Below are 16,319 nucleotides of genomic sequence, written 5' to 3'. Positions count from 1 at the left end.
ACAAGGTGTATATATATTTTTTTTCCACTAATAGGAAAGCGCTTTCGGCTAACAAATAGCCATCATCAGTGCTACCTAAAAGGTGTAAAGAATATAACTTCAGAACTTCACTACAATTATCACACTTAAGGGTGAAAATTTGACAAACTCCCTAAAGAGGTCAAAACATAAAATTCCATGACAAAACTTTTTTACAAACAAATTTAGACGAAGGCAGAAAAGAGAATGGCATTGCAAATGCAGTTTACAAAATACTTGATATATTAGTATTGCGGATAATCCAGGGTAGCTGCGTTCCACAAAATAGAAATAGTCTGAAGATCTAATCGAGCGAAAATTGCTGTGAAATTTTTTGTGCAATCTATACTCGCCGGCACAAAATTCCGCCACCCTGAAATATTGGCCAAGTTTGTTGTTTTATAAATTTTTTATTTCTTATCAGGTTCTCACGATTTTGCCATCAGTTTTTAGATACATTTGTTGTGATTTTGTAAAATCATTTTGTAAAGTAGCATTTTTCGATTAGGCTATATTATACAAGAGTAAAACAGACTGTTGTTTTTTCTCGTAATTTCAAAGACCCTGTAGGAAAATTAACGTGGATAATTCTGTTTACATACTGTTCCTTGTAATCTTTGATGCATTCTAAACATTTCGATTTTTTATTCATTCCATTATCTCATTTCTGCTGCGAGTTGCAAATTTTTTATTAAAACGCTGATTTGAAGCTTATTTTTAGATAATTAATGTCAAGTTTTCGGTTAAAAATTATCGACGTTGGCTAAAGACGCAATTAATGTGACATAAAGTTTGACAGTGTCACTATTATAACTTGTTGTGTGTCAATATGGTATTAACTCCAGCAGACGTGGGTAGAATTGTTGCGTTAATAGAGGATGGCCGTAGCAAAAGTTATGTCGCCCGTACTCAGATTTCCGCGGTCTACAGTTCGAGATGCCTGAAATAGGTATTTACAGACGGGAATTTTTACTAGACGACAAGGCTCTGGCAGAAGGAGAATGACCACTGCAGCTGATGATCACTTTGTCACCATTAGTTCTTTAAGAGATCGAAGATCTACTGCCGTGTGTCTAAAAAATTACTTGCGAATACTTCATCGAGTAAGTGTAAGTGAAAGAACGATACGTAAAAGATTAGCAGAAGCTGGACTTTATTCACGAATGCCAGCAAGATGTCCACAATTACTTCCTTGACATCGACAACACCGACTGAGGTTTGCAAGATCGCATTTTGAACGGACTCTAGAACAGTGGGTAAACATACTATTCACAGATGAATCCAGGGTTTTTTTAAGAACGCCGGATGGTCGTGAGCCGGTATACAGACGTAGAAATGAAAGATATGCTGACTGCACCATTTCAGAACAAATCTCATATCGTGGCGGTTCAGTCATGATTTGGGCGGGTATTTCTACCGAAGCACGCACCAATCTTGTATTTATTGAAAATGGAGCTCTAACCGCCCACCGTTACATTGAGGAAATCCTTCAAGAATTTGTTGTCTCATTTGCTCCATTCATTGGGAACCAATTTACATTAATGCATGATAATGCTAGACCTCACGTTGCACATGTAGTGAGCGAATATCTGGATGAAGTTGGACTCCCAAGATTGGAATGGCCCGCATGTAGCCCGGAACGCAACCCAATAGAACATCTTTGGGATCAACTTAAAAGGGCCGATCGTCGTCGTCCTGTACAACCACAAACCTTGCAAGACTTGCGACTAGCGCCGATCGAAGAATATGAGGCTATTCCTCAAGAAAGAATAAGGAACCTTATTCATTCGATGCCGCGAAAACTGCAAGCTGTTATTGCTACGAGAGGAGGAAATACACGCTATTAAAATTGTTTTTTAATTAACTTTATGATATACCTAGTGTTTGTTTCTCCTAATAAAAATACGCTTCAAATCAGCGTTTTAATAAAAAATTTGCAGCTCACAGCAGAAATGAGATAATGGAATGAATCAAAAATCGAAATGTTTAGAATACATCAAAGATTACAAGGAACAGTATGTAAACAGAATTATCCACCTTAATTTTCCTACAGGGTCTTTTGAAATTACGAGAAAAAACAACAGTTTGTTTTACTCCTGTATAATAAAGCCTAATCGAAAAATGCTACTTACAAAATGATTTTAAAAAATCACAACAAATGTATCTAAAAACTGTCGGCAAAATCGTGAGAATCTGATAAAAAATTAAAAATTTATAAAACATCAAACTTGGCCAATATTTCAGGGTGGCGGAATTTTGTGCCGGCGGTCATTAAATAGAGTATAGTACATACATATATGCTATTCCCCTTTATCCTTTTTACGATACCTTTTCGAAGCAAACCTCATAATCCCTATACAATTATTCAAACGAAACAAGAAATTTTATAGACTTACAATCCTTAGCTAAAAAACTTAACTATCATACAGTGTCATTTACAAAAACTGTATCTTTGCAGTTTTCTAGATCGTTTTTTCCACAAGTAGTATGAAGATACTTTTAACCTGACAAAAGAACCAAAAACTGTAAATTTCCTTTAAAAGAAAATTAAGAAAGAGGCATGTTACAGCTGAACCAGAGCTACTTATTCAATTGAAATTAAAGACATGCGATAAAGCTATTCTTTTGCCAGCAAATAAGGTATAAATAAAGTAAGCAATAAATTTTATGTATAAGTGGATTTCAGAGATGGACAGGCAATATTAAGAAAGTATTTTTATCTATAAATAAAGCTAGTTCTTTGCTTTGAATGATAAATTAAATTTTAGTTTTATGTTATGAAGTACTATGTTACATTTAGCAAAAAAAAATATTGTTTTTGCTAAATCGGAGTTATTTTTTTTCAATGATTCTTTTTGTAAATCAAATATTGTTTTTTTCTTTGTTAACATCTATCTTAATATTCTTTTTGAAAGACAAAACATTAATATATTAAATAGTATACATTTATAATGGTATTTATTTCAGGTAAGGTACGTTTTACAAATCCAAGTTTTTTAAATTAACATAATTGTTACATAAAACCTTATCCGAATCTGCTGAATCTACATTTTGAGAACTATAACGCAACTAACAGATGAACTAACTACAGAAACAGCCAGTATTAGTAGCCTTATAGATTGCATTTTTATAACCAAAACATTACTTGTGTTCTATTCAGGGCCGTATCTGGACCAAAATTTTGGGGAGGGGGGGTTAGGCCAGTGACATTTGAGATATTAGGGATAAAAAAAACTTTAATTTATAAATAGGTTTTACTAAAAGAAGATACCAGTTTAAACTAAAAAACACATTTAACAACGTTAACATTTTAAAAATAGTAATTATAATAACAACTGAATATTTCTTTGCTTTTCCCTCGCAAAACGATTTAAGACCTCTGCGGTATCAATTACAATATTTCTATGCACGCTTAAAAGAGCAAGTCCTGTTAGCCGCTCCTCGACCAGTTGAATTGCGCAAATAGTCTTTTAAACGCCTTAGCGATGAAAATGATCGTTCTGATGAGGCTGTAGTAGATACAGGTAACGTAGCCAGAATTTGCAACAGAGTATGAATATTGGGAAACAAAGATGGATTACATGCTGATAATGCATCAAGAGCATTTTTTGGTCTTTCTGCTTGAGGCAGCTTAATCCATTTTTGTTTCCACAACTGTAGTTCTGCAGATAACGTATCTAGGTCCAAAAATTCCTCATATGGAAACAAGTCTTCCATTTTTACTATGTGTGCTTCGCACATATTTGGTACTAGAAAATATAACAATGAAAGTGATTTTTCGTGATTTGCAAATCTTGCAGATTTTCATCAGTTCTTTTATAAATTGATCAAAAAAAGGAATTGCAACTGTGATTCGAAAATATTCCTCTGCAGTAGCTACCATGGCATTAGAACGATTCTGCTGTCGTGAAACTATTCTAGGTATTTTTATGCATTCTTCATCATCTATAGACTTTATAATAGCTTCAGATTTTTTACAAATATTTTTGAATTCTTGATCTATATTCAGTCTCATATTCCTGACCTGACTAATAACAGTATTCACATGCTCAACAGTGCTAAATAGATCAAAATCCACAGTTTGGAGAATTCTGCATAACGGTAGAGTAAAAGCAAATAAAGTGGACGCTGTTAACATACTGATAATAAACTCACTGGTCATAATAGGTCGAAGGAACTGCAAAGCTTTTGAAGAAGTTTCGACGTCTCTTACTTGTTTTAGTTCTTCTAATGTTTCAATAATGGGTTTAAAAACTTCAGTAAACCTAATTAGTCCATCATGATTTTCCACCCACCGAGTTTCACGCATGGATGTTAACTTACTCCATTTACTATTTGGAACATGTTCTTTAATTTTATTTTTTAATATCTCAGTGCGCATAGCTGATATTTTTATAAAATTTGCAATAGATTTTATTGTTCCAATACAATTTCTGATACTCTGAACCTTACAGGAATGGGCAAGAGCCAAATTTAAAGAATGAGCACTACAGTGCACATATATTGCTGCTGGATATTTTTCTCTAATTATAGCCTGGACACCTTTAAAACTTTAAAAAGTAAATTTAAAAAAAAGTGTTATAGTTACCAGTCGTTTCAATTTTATTTTACGTTATAAGATTTTCGGGGGGGGGTTTGAACCCCCAAAACCCCCCCCTAGATACGGCCCTGGTTCTATTTGTAGGTAATAATGATCATAAAATGATATTTTGCATATTGAATTTGCAAAAAGTAATGAGTGATCTTAGACCGAGAGAATCATAGCAAAAACCAATCTTGAGTCAAATATGTCAGATACAAGAAAAAATGAAATATTTTCAGAAGTGAAACTGTCTTGAAGTCATCAGAATAAGCCAGGTAGTATTGGACGTAATCACTATTTGACTCTCCTCCGTGACCATCTATAAAACTTGTCATCTGCTCTCCTTTCCAGAACAATTCGTTTTCCCAATTCTCTGGAAAGGTCCTTTAAATAACTTTGATTACATCCTAGTTGAGTCTGAAATTTAGTTTTCCTTTATTTCTTGTTACTTCTTCACCTCGTATCATTCACCTCGAACAAGTCTTGTGCTCCTAATATTATTACAACATCTGTCAAGCAAATTTAGCATAAATGTTATAATATGCATGGGTAAAACAATTACTGTAAATTACTTAACAGATAACCCTATATAATATCGACCAAAGTAACAATAATATACGACAAGAATAAACCTAACACGCTAATTACCTCTTGTAAAGCCTTTCTATTCTCGCCTCTCTCCCTAGACCCGTTCTGCAACGACTTAATAACATTCTTGGCGCCTTCTACCACCGCGGCTTCCACCCGAAGCCGATGCTTTAAATCTTCAATTCGTTCGTCCAAAACCGGCTCCAAGTCCAGATTGTTAAAGTCGGCTCCGTTAGAGGTCAGGTCGTGAACCGAACCAGTTGTACGGGATTTTTGGTCTACGTCGTGTCTCATCTACAAGAAATTTGACTTTAGATTCACTAACGACGTTTGAAAATGGTCGCGGAGCATTAAACTGAATAACACACTGCCGATGTTGGCAGATGTCTAGAGGAATGTAAACAAGAAGTCAGTAGATGAATTTGTTAGTCTCAAGGCGGAGAATAGGGTGTCATCCTTGACTTCATTAATACCAATTTTTGTATTAGAATTACGGTTAAAATACACAGTTTCTTAGATTATTACCTTGGTAATTTTCATTTTTAAATATTCTATCTTTTTCTTGGAATCCTGCAGCATCTGGTGGGCCTCGATGAGTAGTTTCTTGTCCCTGGACGTGGCGATACTCTGGATCATGTTTTCCGCTCCCTGTTTCACTTTTTGCTCAATGTTTAGTTGCTTTTCCAGGTTCTCGATTCTGCTTAAATGGTTTGGGCTCATTTTGTCGTTGTGTGGGGAGGATCCTAGTCGTGGAAGGGAATCTAAAAAATAAGTTGATAATTTACTAGTGAATTTTAATAGATCTGGATATTAGCACAATGCAAAGGTTCACCAAACTAGTACGTAACATTTAAAATTCCACTTTTGACTTGTTTGTTGGTCTACTTTTTTCTTCACTTTTCTTAATAATCCTGAAGTATTTATGTAGGGTTCAGTAACAGATAATTTAAGTTTTGAAATTTCCAGTTTTACACTACTAAAGCTCTCTTGTTGAAGATTTCCAGATTATGTCACTATCCAGTAAGAGTTCTTCTTGAATTTGAAATATATGTTCATTCTGGAAACACAAGTTGTAAGTAAATTTCCATAAAACCGCAATACGAATAGCTGCGATGTGTTTTGGATATGTGTAGGTATATTATGATTAACTGTTGTATATAAGCCAATACATTCCCAGCATTATGTAAGACAGCTATGATTAAACCTATTTGCAAAGTTAAAGATCCAAAAGATTTTAAGGAAAATAAGATTTTAAGAAAATAATGTTTTTTTTGAAAAAAAAACATTTGTTAGCAAGTAAATGAATTTTTTTGACACTAATAAGATAATTCCATCATCTCATTCAACTCTAGCAAATATAGTCAATGATATCACAAGCTATGAAGAAAATAAATTAATAACATTATATGGCTAAGCTAGATTGCAGCAAGGCGCTTGATAGCATTGACTATACTATGATTTTGGTTAAATTAAATTATATTGGTTTCTCGGCTCAAGCTCTTAAATTTTTGAAGCCTGCTTAAATAATAATTCTGTCTATATTACTCGTAATATAGACTAAGTTTAAAATTTACGACTTATATAAGTTAAAAACTAATATAAGTAATAGGTAAAATAAGTAATGCTTAATTTGGGCAACAGTCTGATTTTCTGCCTTTAAGATTCCAAAAATCTTGATAATGGGGCCATTGTTATTTTCAATGTATGTTTCTGATATGACTAGATCAGTTCTAAACTCTAAAACACAGAAATATGGTGATGAGTCGGAGATATATATCCTATTTTCAATGTCGAATATGTACAATATTAACACTAAATTTATTCTGACGTTGGGAGCATTGCGTCGTTTTGTAGAGATCACAATTTAAAAATAAATCCGGCCAAAAGCTTGAAAATCTTCTTTGGAAAGGATAGTTTGAATCCCAATATTAAAAATAATTTCACTATTAAAATAAATGACAACATAGTCATTGAACCTAAAATTTTATGTATAATATTTGATTGAGACAAACAAAATAAAAATAGTACACATGAGACTAAAAAATTTATATAAATTAAAACACATATAGAATTCCTGAGATCCCAATTTTTATATGAGGATAGGATAACCAGAAAAGCAAATACTTTAGTTTAAAATAGTTTGTCTCGCCTGCCAGAAACAAATGAGAACTTTTCTTCCAGGCAATTGGGTTTCTCGTGTTTCTTGGATGACTAGGAAGGAACCGAAAAAATGGCTTCAAATGCCTTTTCCTTCTAGGCAAATGAAAAAATTAGGATTTTCCTTTTATAGGCAAATGGGTTGTCTCGTTTTCCTTTGATGGCTAAGAGGAACCTGAAAAAATGGTTCAAATATCAAAAAAAATTAGGAGGATTTTCCTTCTAGTGTGAATATTATCGGTGTAAACCAGTCGGACGTATTTAAATATCGGCGTAAAACAGTCGAGCACTAAATATTGAAATTTTTTCAGTGAGTTTCTAACATATTTCATTTCCCACTCATAACCCTTTTCTTATTTAGTTATATCCTACATAGGAAAAATACTTAGACAAAGACTTTCTCCTGAGATGGTTCATATTGTTAATTTATTCACATTTCATGAATCAATCAAACTTCTCTTAAATCCTCATAACTTATTTCTCTGATGGTAATTAGCCGCATATTGTCAAACTTAAACCTGTCGTCCGATCAAATTTCGGTTCGTACCTCTCAGTTCCTGAATGCGTCGTCTCTTGGCCGGGGCAAGAACAACAACAAAAAAAAACCGCAAAAATTCACCGGCGGCTAAATCCGATCGGTCCGCCGGCCGGCCGGCCCATCATCAACGGACCAGACGCGGTTCAATGAACCGGCTCCGACTAAAACACCTAAAACAACTTCACTGTTGAATACTCGAATTTATTTTTATTGACAGCGCGGCTAGAAGTACTTTTAAAGATCGCTTATACAGATCTTTGCGGAATTATCATGCCCGGAACGTACATATTTTATCGGAGTTTAGAATAAAATTGCGGTATCGCAGTTCTGCACTTTTATGATGAGTTATATTTATTACTTTGATTTTATTTACCATAGAGTGTCTAGGATGGTTCAAAGTTAGCATTGGGATCCAGTCTAAAAGCAAATAAATCTTAACGAATATGGATGGAATGTTCGTCATTGGTTTATGTATAACCTCAGATCACGCTGGTGGGACTATGCACAATTTTGGAATTTATTGTGACTTAGTGACCAATGGAAATTTTTGGCATAGCTTAAGAGACACTCAGTATATTTTTCTATATTAATATGGAAGAGTTCCTGGGGATGGATTTAAGTAGTTGGATCATTTGTTTTCAAATTTGTTATAAAACAACTTCACTATTTTTAAGCAATTTTGACCAAATAATTGTAATATTTTTAAACGAGTTTAAGTAAAAAAGGAAAATTTCCAATAATTTTATATATGAACATCAACCTCAAAAAGTTCCAAGACAGGCAATTTTGTCATGCAAAGTCCAACAGACACACCATTTTTCAAAGGTAACTATTTTCCTTCTTTTAAACTCCAAAATAAAGGGATTTCATTTATTTAATAAGAGTTATAGTTAATAAAAATAAGATTATTTTGAAACAATTGTATGATTCCTCAATATAAACATTATTTAATAAAATTTTAATAATATTTCGTAACTAATTTTTTATATACATAATAACACATCATTTTAAATAAAAGTGGAATGATTTTATAAAATATCGAAACCTAGTATGCTATATCAATCAATATTATTAATAAAAAAAATTTCAGAAGGAACTATAATTAGTTAATAAATTATTAATAAATAATAAATTTATTAATAAATAATGGATATTAATCCACGCCTCAAATATTTTTTATCGTTAACCTGTCCTACTTCCTCGATCATCATCCCCCAACCTGCCAGCCTCCTTTACATCATTACTACACTTTAGAAAATTTTAAATCTTTTTCGTATGTTATCTACCAAGAAAATATTAAAAAAAGAAAACAATGCATAAATGTAAAATATGTATAATATAAATAAAGTTATTTCTTATATCTACCAGTCTTTTAGACTAATTTTGGAATAATTCTTTCTAATTGTCGGGATCCCTCTCATCACTGATTTTGAAATAAATAAATAAAAACGACTACTATTTATACTATTATATTTATAAATAGTATTTATTATATTTATACTATTTATACTAACTATTTTTCAACAAAACAAAAATAATACCCCGTCGGTTCATGACTGTACCCATGTTAGCAATAGACAATCGTCATCGTCATCAATTATCTCAAGAAAAATACATTCCAAGTTTATACCTGGAAAAGACATTTTTCGTACAGGTCTTCGGAGTCATTTTTAATGTCTTCCTGGATAAAGTATTTTCTTATATTTTTCACACTTTAAAAATTTTATTACTGGCATTTGATGACATTTCTTCTTATTTTTGGGCCAGTTTTTCGGACAAATTAATATAAACAATGTCCACCAGATAAGGATTTACCCTATGAGATAGGGTATACCGGCGGCAGTCTTTTGTGATCTGTCATAAGCATTGGACTGTGTGAGCCATGACATTGCTCCATACGCTTACATATGCTTCATTGCTATGGACTTAGAGGCGTGACGCAGTTGTGGTTTTCATATGATTTAGGTGGTCCAAGAATCCTCTGAATATATGTCTTTTTTCTTCTGTATGCCAATGATCTTGCAAACCTTGGCACACGGGGAAAATTAACTTTGCCGATGACATCACTAGTTCTCTGGCACGGCCCCGAAAAGTGAGGCATTCAACTTTGCAACGCGATTTTCATAAAATGAAGGTTTTGTGCTTTAAAGCCAACCTAAGCGAAATTTCTATTGCTGGGAACACGATAATTGTGTCATAATTGATAATAAACTTAGGTTTGAGGCTCACATAGTTGATCTTGCCCGCAAAATATCAGCTTATAATATAAAATAACAGAATATAATGTTTTGCTGTTAGGGTTGCGACTGAGGAACTTGGTGAAGCTGTGGGAGATTGGTATATTTTGCTCTTCTTGAGTCCCGATTATATTATGGCATCTGCTTTTGGGGTAATGCCAATAGCTCCCTTGTTCACTCTCTTTCTGTACTGCAAAAGCGATCTGTTAAATACATTTGCAGGGCTAAACCTCGTGACAGAATAGAATGGCAGAATTTAAGTCTGACTTTTACAGGATGTTAACTGATGTATTTAATAAAGCGTTTTCCATACAACTAATTAAGAAAAACACTAGAAAGAATAAGCTCTGGCTTACTAAAGGTTTGAAAAAGTCAGGAAACACTCTATGCTCTTTAAACTATTTGAAGAAATTCACTGATAACCTAATATTTATTAATTATAGTAATAGTTATCGTAGTATTTATAGGAAATTCATAGTCTGCTAAGGGAATGTAGTATAGTGAACGACTTAATAAGGCCAAAAATAAACAAAGGGAGAGCCGGTCATTAATTAATGAATTTCGCAAAAACTCATATCATTCTAACCCTGATTTTAATCCAGACCACTTAAATACCTTTTATTGTAATGTAGCTAATAACCTAACCCAAAGTATAACATCTACCTCAGATCCCCTGTCTTATCTTAAAGATCTTTCTATTCCCTCGTACATCCTTTTTATGATACAAACCGGCAAGAAATTAGGATAATAATCTCCGAAATTAAAAACAAAAAATCTAGCGGCGAAGATGATATCTCTCCCGAAGTGCTCTTGCGACTGCCTGATAGAGCCCTTGACTCTCTCTCTATGGCTATTAACCATTCTTGGTCTGAAGGTGTGTTTCCTGCTTCCTTCTTCTCTGGTTCCCATTTATAAGGGAGGAAAAATCGATGATCCGTCGAACTACCGCACAATCTCCTTATTTCCAACCTTATCAAAAGTCATAGAGAAGCTAGTCAAAAAAAGAGTTTATGATTATCTTCAATGTCAAGATTATAACACCAAGGCAATTCGGATTTCAATGATCTAAAAGTACTTAGGATGCAATTTACAGCTTCCTCAAGAGTGTTTACTTTGGTGTGAACCAGGGTAAGGTGTCTGCAGCGGTCTTCTGCGATCTGTCAAAGGCATTTGATTGCGTGGATCGCGGATTTCTACTGTCTAAGCTGGAAAGATATGGATTTCGTGGAGTGGCACACTCATAATTTAAATCCTACCTTGAAGGTCGAGGCCAATCAGTTGTGCACTCGGGTGAGAGATCATCGGCCCTTAACATCAATTGTGGAGTACCTCAGGGCTCTGTTCTTGGGCCAATATTGTTTCTAACTTATATAAATGACTTTGTCAAACTGAATGTCTCTGGAGAATTCACCCTATTTGCAGACAACATATGTATCCTGTGGAAAGTGAAATCAATTGTAAGGCCTCTTGAACTTATAGCTAATGATCTTAAGATCATTAAGGACTAGTCCACATCAAACGGTCTTTGTCTGAACCTGAATAAAACTCACATCATTGGGTTTAAATGTGATGTAAATGGTCTTCTCTTAGATGGTCCTGCATTGCCAGAAACTACAAACTACTTGTTCTTCAAAAAAAAGCAGTCCGCTTTATTGTTAATATAACACAAAGAGAATCATGAAGACCACACTTTGTGACAGAAAGAATTTTAACTCTTACATCCCTTTGCATACTAAAGACATGTTCCCTTATTTTTAAAAACCGTGATGAATTTCGAGGACCTATTCCTCAACACGAAACACGTCAAATTCACTTTCATGCTTTACCAATTCCCAAATCTTCTCTGGTAAAAAAGTCTCTGATTTACGAGGGTCGAAAAATGTTTAATCATTTGCCAATCAATTTAAAAAGTTTTTCTCTTAAGATGAGGAATATTTAAACATTGATTGCTTCTTATCATTAAGTGTATGATTTCATTTAGATATGTTTTGTATAGTAAATTTGAATGTATTTATGTATGTGGTCTTAGTATTTAGGTATGTAGTGCTTAGGTTTTTATTATATAATGCTTTGTCAACAAAATTTATATTTTATAACAATAAAGCACTTTTTGAATTTTGAATTTTTTTTTTAATTCATTCGCTTGTTATTTAGGAAGGAGAACATCCTTACGGGTATTTACATAATGGAAGTTAGTAGCCTTTGAATAAAAAACCAACACAGATTCCAATCAAAAGACATTAAATATTTGACCTGACAGATAAATGATTTGGTAGTTGACATTAGATTAATATTTTATGAGGGTTTCAGAATATTTACCCACCCGACGAGCAATATTAGAGAGGCAACATCACTTAAATGTTACAGTTTTTGATAGTATATGAGTTTTTACTGTGCACTAATTGCGGAATTTTATAAATCAATCGGCTTTTATTCTATGTAGGTGTGAAATTGTTAATCTATGTAGGTGTTCAAATCTATACCCTGTCTAAATTTTATGTTTATGTTAAAAAACAACTTTTCAAATATGTATTTTAGGCTTACTACTCTTTGTATTTCTAGTTTTTGTTTAGTAATTGTAATCTGGCTTTGTAAACAACATTTTATGTCATAAAATAACGCATATTTTGACTTTGATACAGAATCAGTTAAAATATGATACAATTCCAAAATTTTCTAATTCTCTTCCATTGAACCTAAATGTCGGTCAATGTTCTATACTTCACCTAACGTATTTACAAACAGGTCTTAGTTAAAAAAAAAAAACACACACCTAATAGTGTATAATATGGTAATTTAATTACCGACGATTATTACTTTAAATGTTCGCAGGGGGGCCCAGTTACGAGACAACAGGTTGAACGACTTAAAAATTCGGAGCCTTGAGATACACACGTTGGCCATATACGTCTTGATGCCAATTTAACGATCATCTAAACGTTTTCTAATATTAATTTATTTTTAATAGGAAAGTCTCCTTACCTCCGTTTGAGGGAAACAAACAATTCGACGCGGGCGAGGTTTGACCCTGGGACAAAATAATTTGGGACTCCAACTCGCTGAGCTCGTTCTTCAGTTCGGTGAGTTTGAAGTTGGAGTTCTTCACCATCGAGGCGACTTGGCTCAGGCATTTTCTATCGGTCGACACTCCTCTCAGTTTTTCGGCGCCTTCTTTGATCTTCAGTTCTTTACGTATTTCCCTAAAAAATTAAATAACACTTACGTTGTTATTATTTTTTTATGTCTTTTCTGTAAATTAACGTTTTGTTCCTTAATATTTCATTTTAATAATTTTATTTAGGTCTGTCACGCCCTAATGCGGCGAAACGCGTAACCGTTGAAATAGACGCTTGATTTGTGAGACTTTGACTTTGAGTATATTTTCTCTTCCTTTGCTAAAATTAGAAGGATTGCTGCCGTCTCCCCGTAGCCTAGTGTTTATGCCAGATATAGAAATAGTTAAGCTGTATAACTGTTATTTTATAAACTTATCAAGAGTTTTCCATAGATTTTTATACTCTTTCTTAGAGGATTTTCACACACTGTATATTACAAATACTTATAGGGCTCATATAAAATAAATAAAAAGTTTTTGAAAGAAACTTTTCTTACTTTCTAATATTCTCCTTAAGCTCCTCCAGCCTGATTGGAAGCTGAGAATCACTAAGATTCTCGGTGGGCAGTCCATACTTGTGAGACAATTCGTAGACCACAGGGTGTCTTATGTAGTCCCCCTGCAAAAAAGAAACAAAAAAGACTTAGGAAGGTTAAGAATTGAATGTAAACAACTGCAGCTACAAAATTTTATCAAAAAGTCAATATAACTTTCTGTCAATATAACGTGTTCTTAGTATTAAACATAAACAAGCAGGGATCAATCACCTCTGCTCAATTACATGCACCATTTTATCTATATTCTATGTTTATTGGCAGCCAATAAACCTCTTTATACACATTTCCTAGTAAATAAATACTAACACACGACCGACTATTTATAAATTTCCTATTTATGGAGTTCTGTTTCATTTCAATATTTCAACATAAAGCTACAGAACCGATGAAGGTTTAATGTTTATATACATACCCTTTTGAAATGTGTTTGTATTTGTTGAGTTTTATATAGAGCAATATTAACTAAAGTAAAACTTGACCTTTTCACCTATTTTCAACAAAAAGGTTATATTTGTTATATATTTTGTTAACGTTGGTCGTTATATATTCAATTCTAGTTACGTCGTGGAAAATTTCATAGTTATTAATGTTCATTTTAACATGTAAGAGAATGAAATATATACAGGGTGTCCGGAAATTACGCGTCAGGATTTCGGTGGGCGATTCTAGGTACATGAAAAATTAATGCAACACACCTCTATACATTTTTTTAGAAAACTCGAAATTAGGGAAGATAGAGGGTGTTAAAAAAAATATTTTTTTAAATAACTTTTTTTCTAGTGTACTGATTTTCGCCAAATTTTGCATGCATGTTAATAGTGTTTTTTTTTATTCACCCTATTAATTTGACGCTAGTCGTCAATGACCAAAAGCATAAATTGTTCTTCACCTTAGGAAAATGACTTAGAACTTTTTTGTTTTCTTTTTATAAATTTGGATGTCAAATTAGTAAGTAAAGAGCATCAGAATATCTTTCAAGAATTAACGGTTTCCGAGAAAAACGACTTTAAACATTAACCGTAGCTTTAATAATTAAAAATTTATATTTTCAAAACAAAACCCAGCAAGCCTTAAAAAGATACATGGTTAAAGAGTAATTTGTTAAATGAAATAACTATTTACGATAACACACCTATATTAATTTTAAAGTAATACTTCTAAAAAATTTTCGAAATGTTGCCCTTCCATTTCAATACATAAATTAATTCTTCTTTGGAAGTTCCAACATATCCTAGGGAATATGCCTTCCTTCTGTTTAATTATTTCAATTATTTCACAATTGTCAATAATCTGTTGTCTCAGCTCTTGGCGGTTATTTACAGGAACCTTGTAAACAAGAGATTTTAGGTAAACCCAAAAGAAAAAACCCATAGCGTTTAGATCTGGCGATCTGGGAGGTCTTTGCACAAACCCACCGCGTCCAATCCATCTTTCAGGGAAATGTTGATATAATGTTCTCTTACTGCTCCATTGAAATGGGGTGGAGCGCCGTCTTGTAGCAGCCACATTTTACGCCTTATTTAAAAAAGAACATCATCAACTTGGTCAACTCATTTCTTAAAAAGTTTAAGTAGGCCTCACCATTTAGCCTTTGTGGGAAAAAATGTGGCCCTAATATGTCGTCGACAATACCGGCGGCCCACACATTGAGAGAAAATTTATTCTGAAAACGTTGTTCTATAACTACATGAGGCCATGAGGGTTTTCGTCGCACCAATAATGTTCATCATGAAGGTTTATTAAACCATCATGTCCAAAGCCAGCTTCATCGATGAAGAGAATAAAACGTGTGAAATTTTGATTACGATGGAAAGTTTCTAAGGGTCCTACAAGAATTAAGTCGAGCCACTTCAGGGTGTAAAGCGGCTCTAGCTAAGAGTGGCTCTTGTAAAATTTCATGAACTGTACTTTTTCGGAATATTTTCCTGAGTTGCAATTAATCTTACGCTAAGAGTAGGTTTATCCTCAATCTCATTCAAAACACGGAGTTCCGTTCTTTGAGTTTGAGTTCTTCGTGGACGGCCTACATCATGTCGACTAATTAATTGCTCCAAATTCTCCTAGTCTCTGATGGATAGTGCTAAACATTTGCGATCGTGGTATTCTTCTATTCGGAAATGCTTCTCTGTACAAACGTTTTGCAATTACTGCATTTCCCCCAGCTGCACCATAATAATAATGCATGTCGCGTAGTTCTGCGTTGGAATACAAATTATTATTATTATTCATCTTATTTTCAATTTTACTGATTTTAAAATTATCAAAATTGCAGATAATATTATCTGTCAAAATTTATAATACAATGTCATAACTCATTTTCATGGAAACTAAAGCGTTTTGTTTCAAGACTTGCTTTGTTAATATTGAAAATCAAAATTTCTAATTAAACGTACTAATAAATGTTTAAAGTCGTTTTTCTCGGAAACCGTTAATTCTAGGATGATGCAAAAAGAGCACCTTTTTAAAAGATATTTATATGTTCTTTACTAAACTAAATAAAACTTTTTTTCATTGACGACTAGCGTCA

The 16,319-nt window shown here is 33.3% G+C and overlaps 1 protein-coding gene and 1 long non-coding RNA gene across 4 annotated transcripts in view; both read right to left on the bottom strand.

Moving 5' to 3' along the window:
* The window catches only part of LOC126739275 (serine/threonine-protein kinase N), a 141,431-nt gene that overhangs the window by 104,681 nt on the left and 20,431 nt on the right, over positions 1 to 16,319 (bottom strand). For all 3 annotated transcript variants that reach the window (XM_050444879.1, XM_050444880.1, XM_050444878.1), the window contains exons 2-5: positions 13,733 to 13,854; positions 13,103 to 13,320; positions 5,714 to 5,949; positions 5,249 to 5,482 (exon numbers count right to left, since the gene is read on the bottom strand). In XM_050444879.1, coding sequence (XP_050300836.1) covers positions 5,249 to 5,482; positions 5,714 to 5,949; positions 13,103 to 13,320; positions 13,733 to 13,854 — 810 coding nt within the window. The remainder of the gene's footprint in view (positions 1 to 5,248; positions 5,483 to 5,713; positions 5,950 to 13,102; positions 13,321 to 13,732; positions 13,855 to 16,319) is intronic.
* LOC126739289 (uncharacterized) lies at positions 14,910 to 15,462 on the bottom strand. The gene is made up of 2 exons (XR_007661587.1): positions 15,374 to 15,462; positions 14,910 to 15,307 (listed from the first exon to the last, which is right to left on the bottom strand). It is a non-coding gene; the product is annotated as an uncharacterized LOC126739289 (long non-coding RNA).

Source organism: Anthonomus grandis, chromosome 8 (genome assembly GCF_022605725.1).
Source record: "Anthonomus grandis grandis chromosome 8, icAntGran1.3, whole genome shotgun sequence".
NCBI classification, from domain to species: domain Eukaryota; kingdom Metazoa; phylum Arthropoda; class Insecta; order Coleoptera; family Curculionidae; genus Anthonomus; species Anthonomus grandis.
The sequence above is the reverse complement of the archived record's forward strand: the minus strand, read 5'-3'. Positions and strand labels throughout refer to the sequence as shown.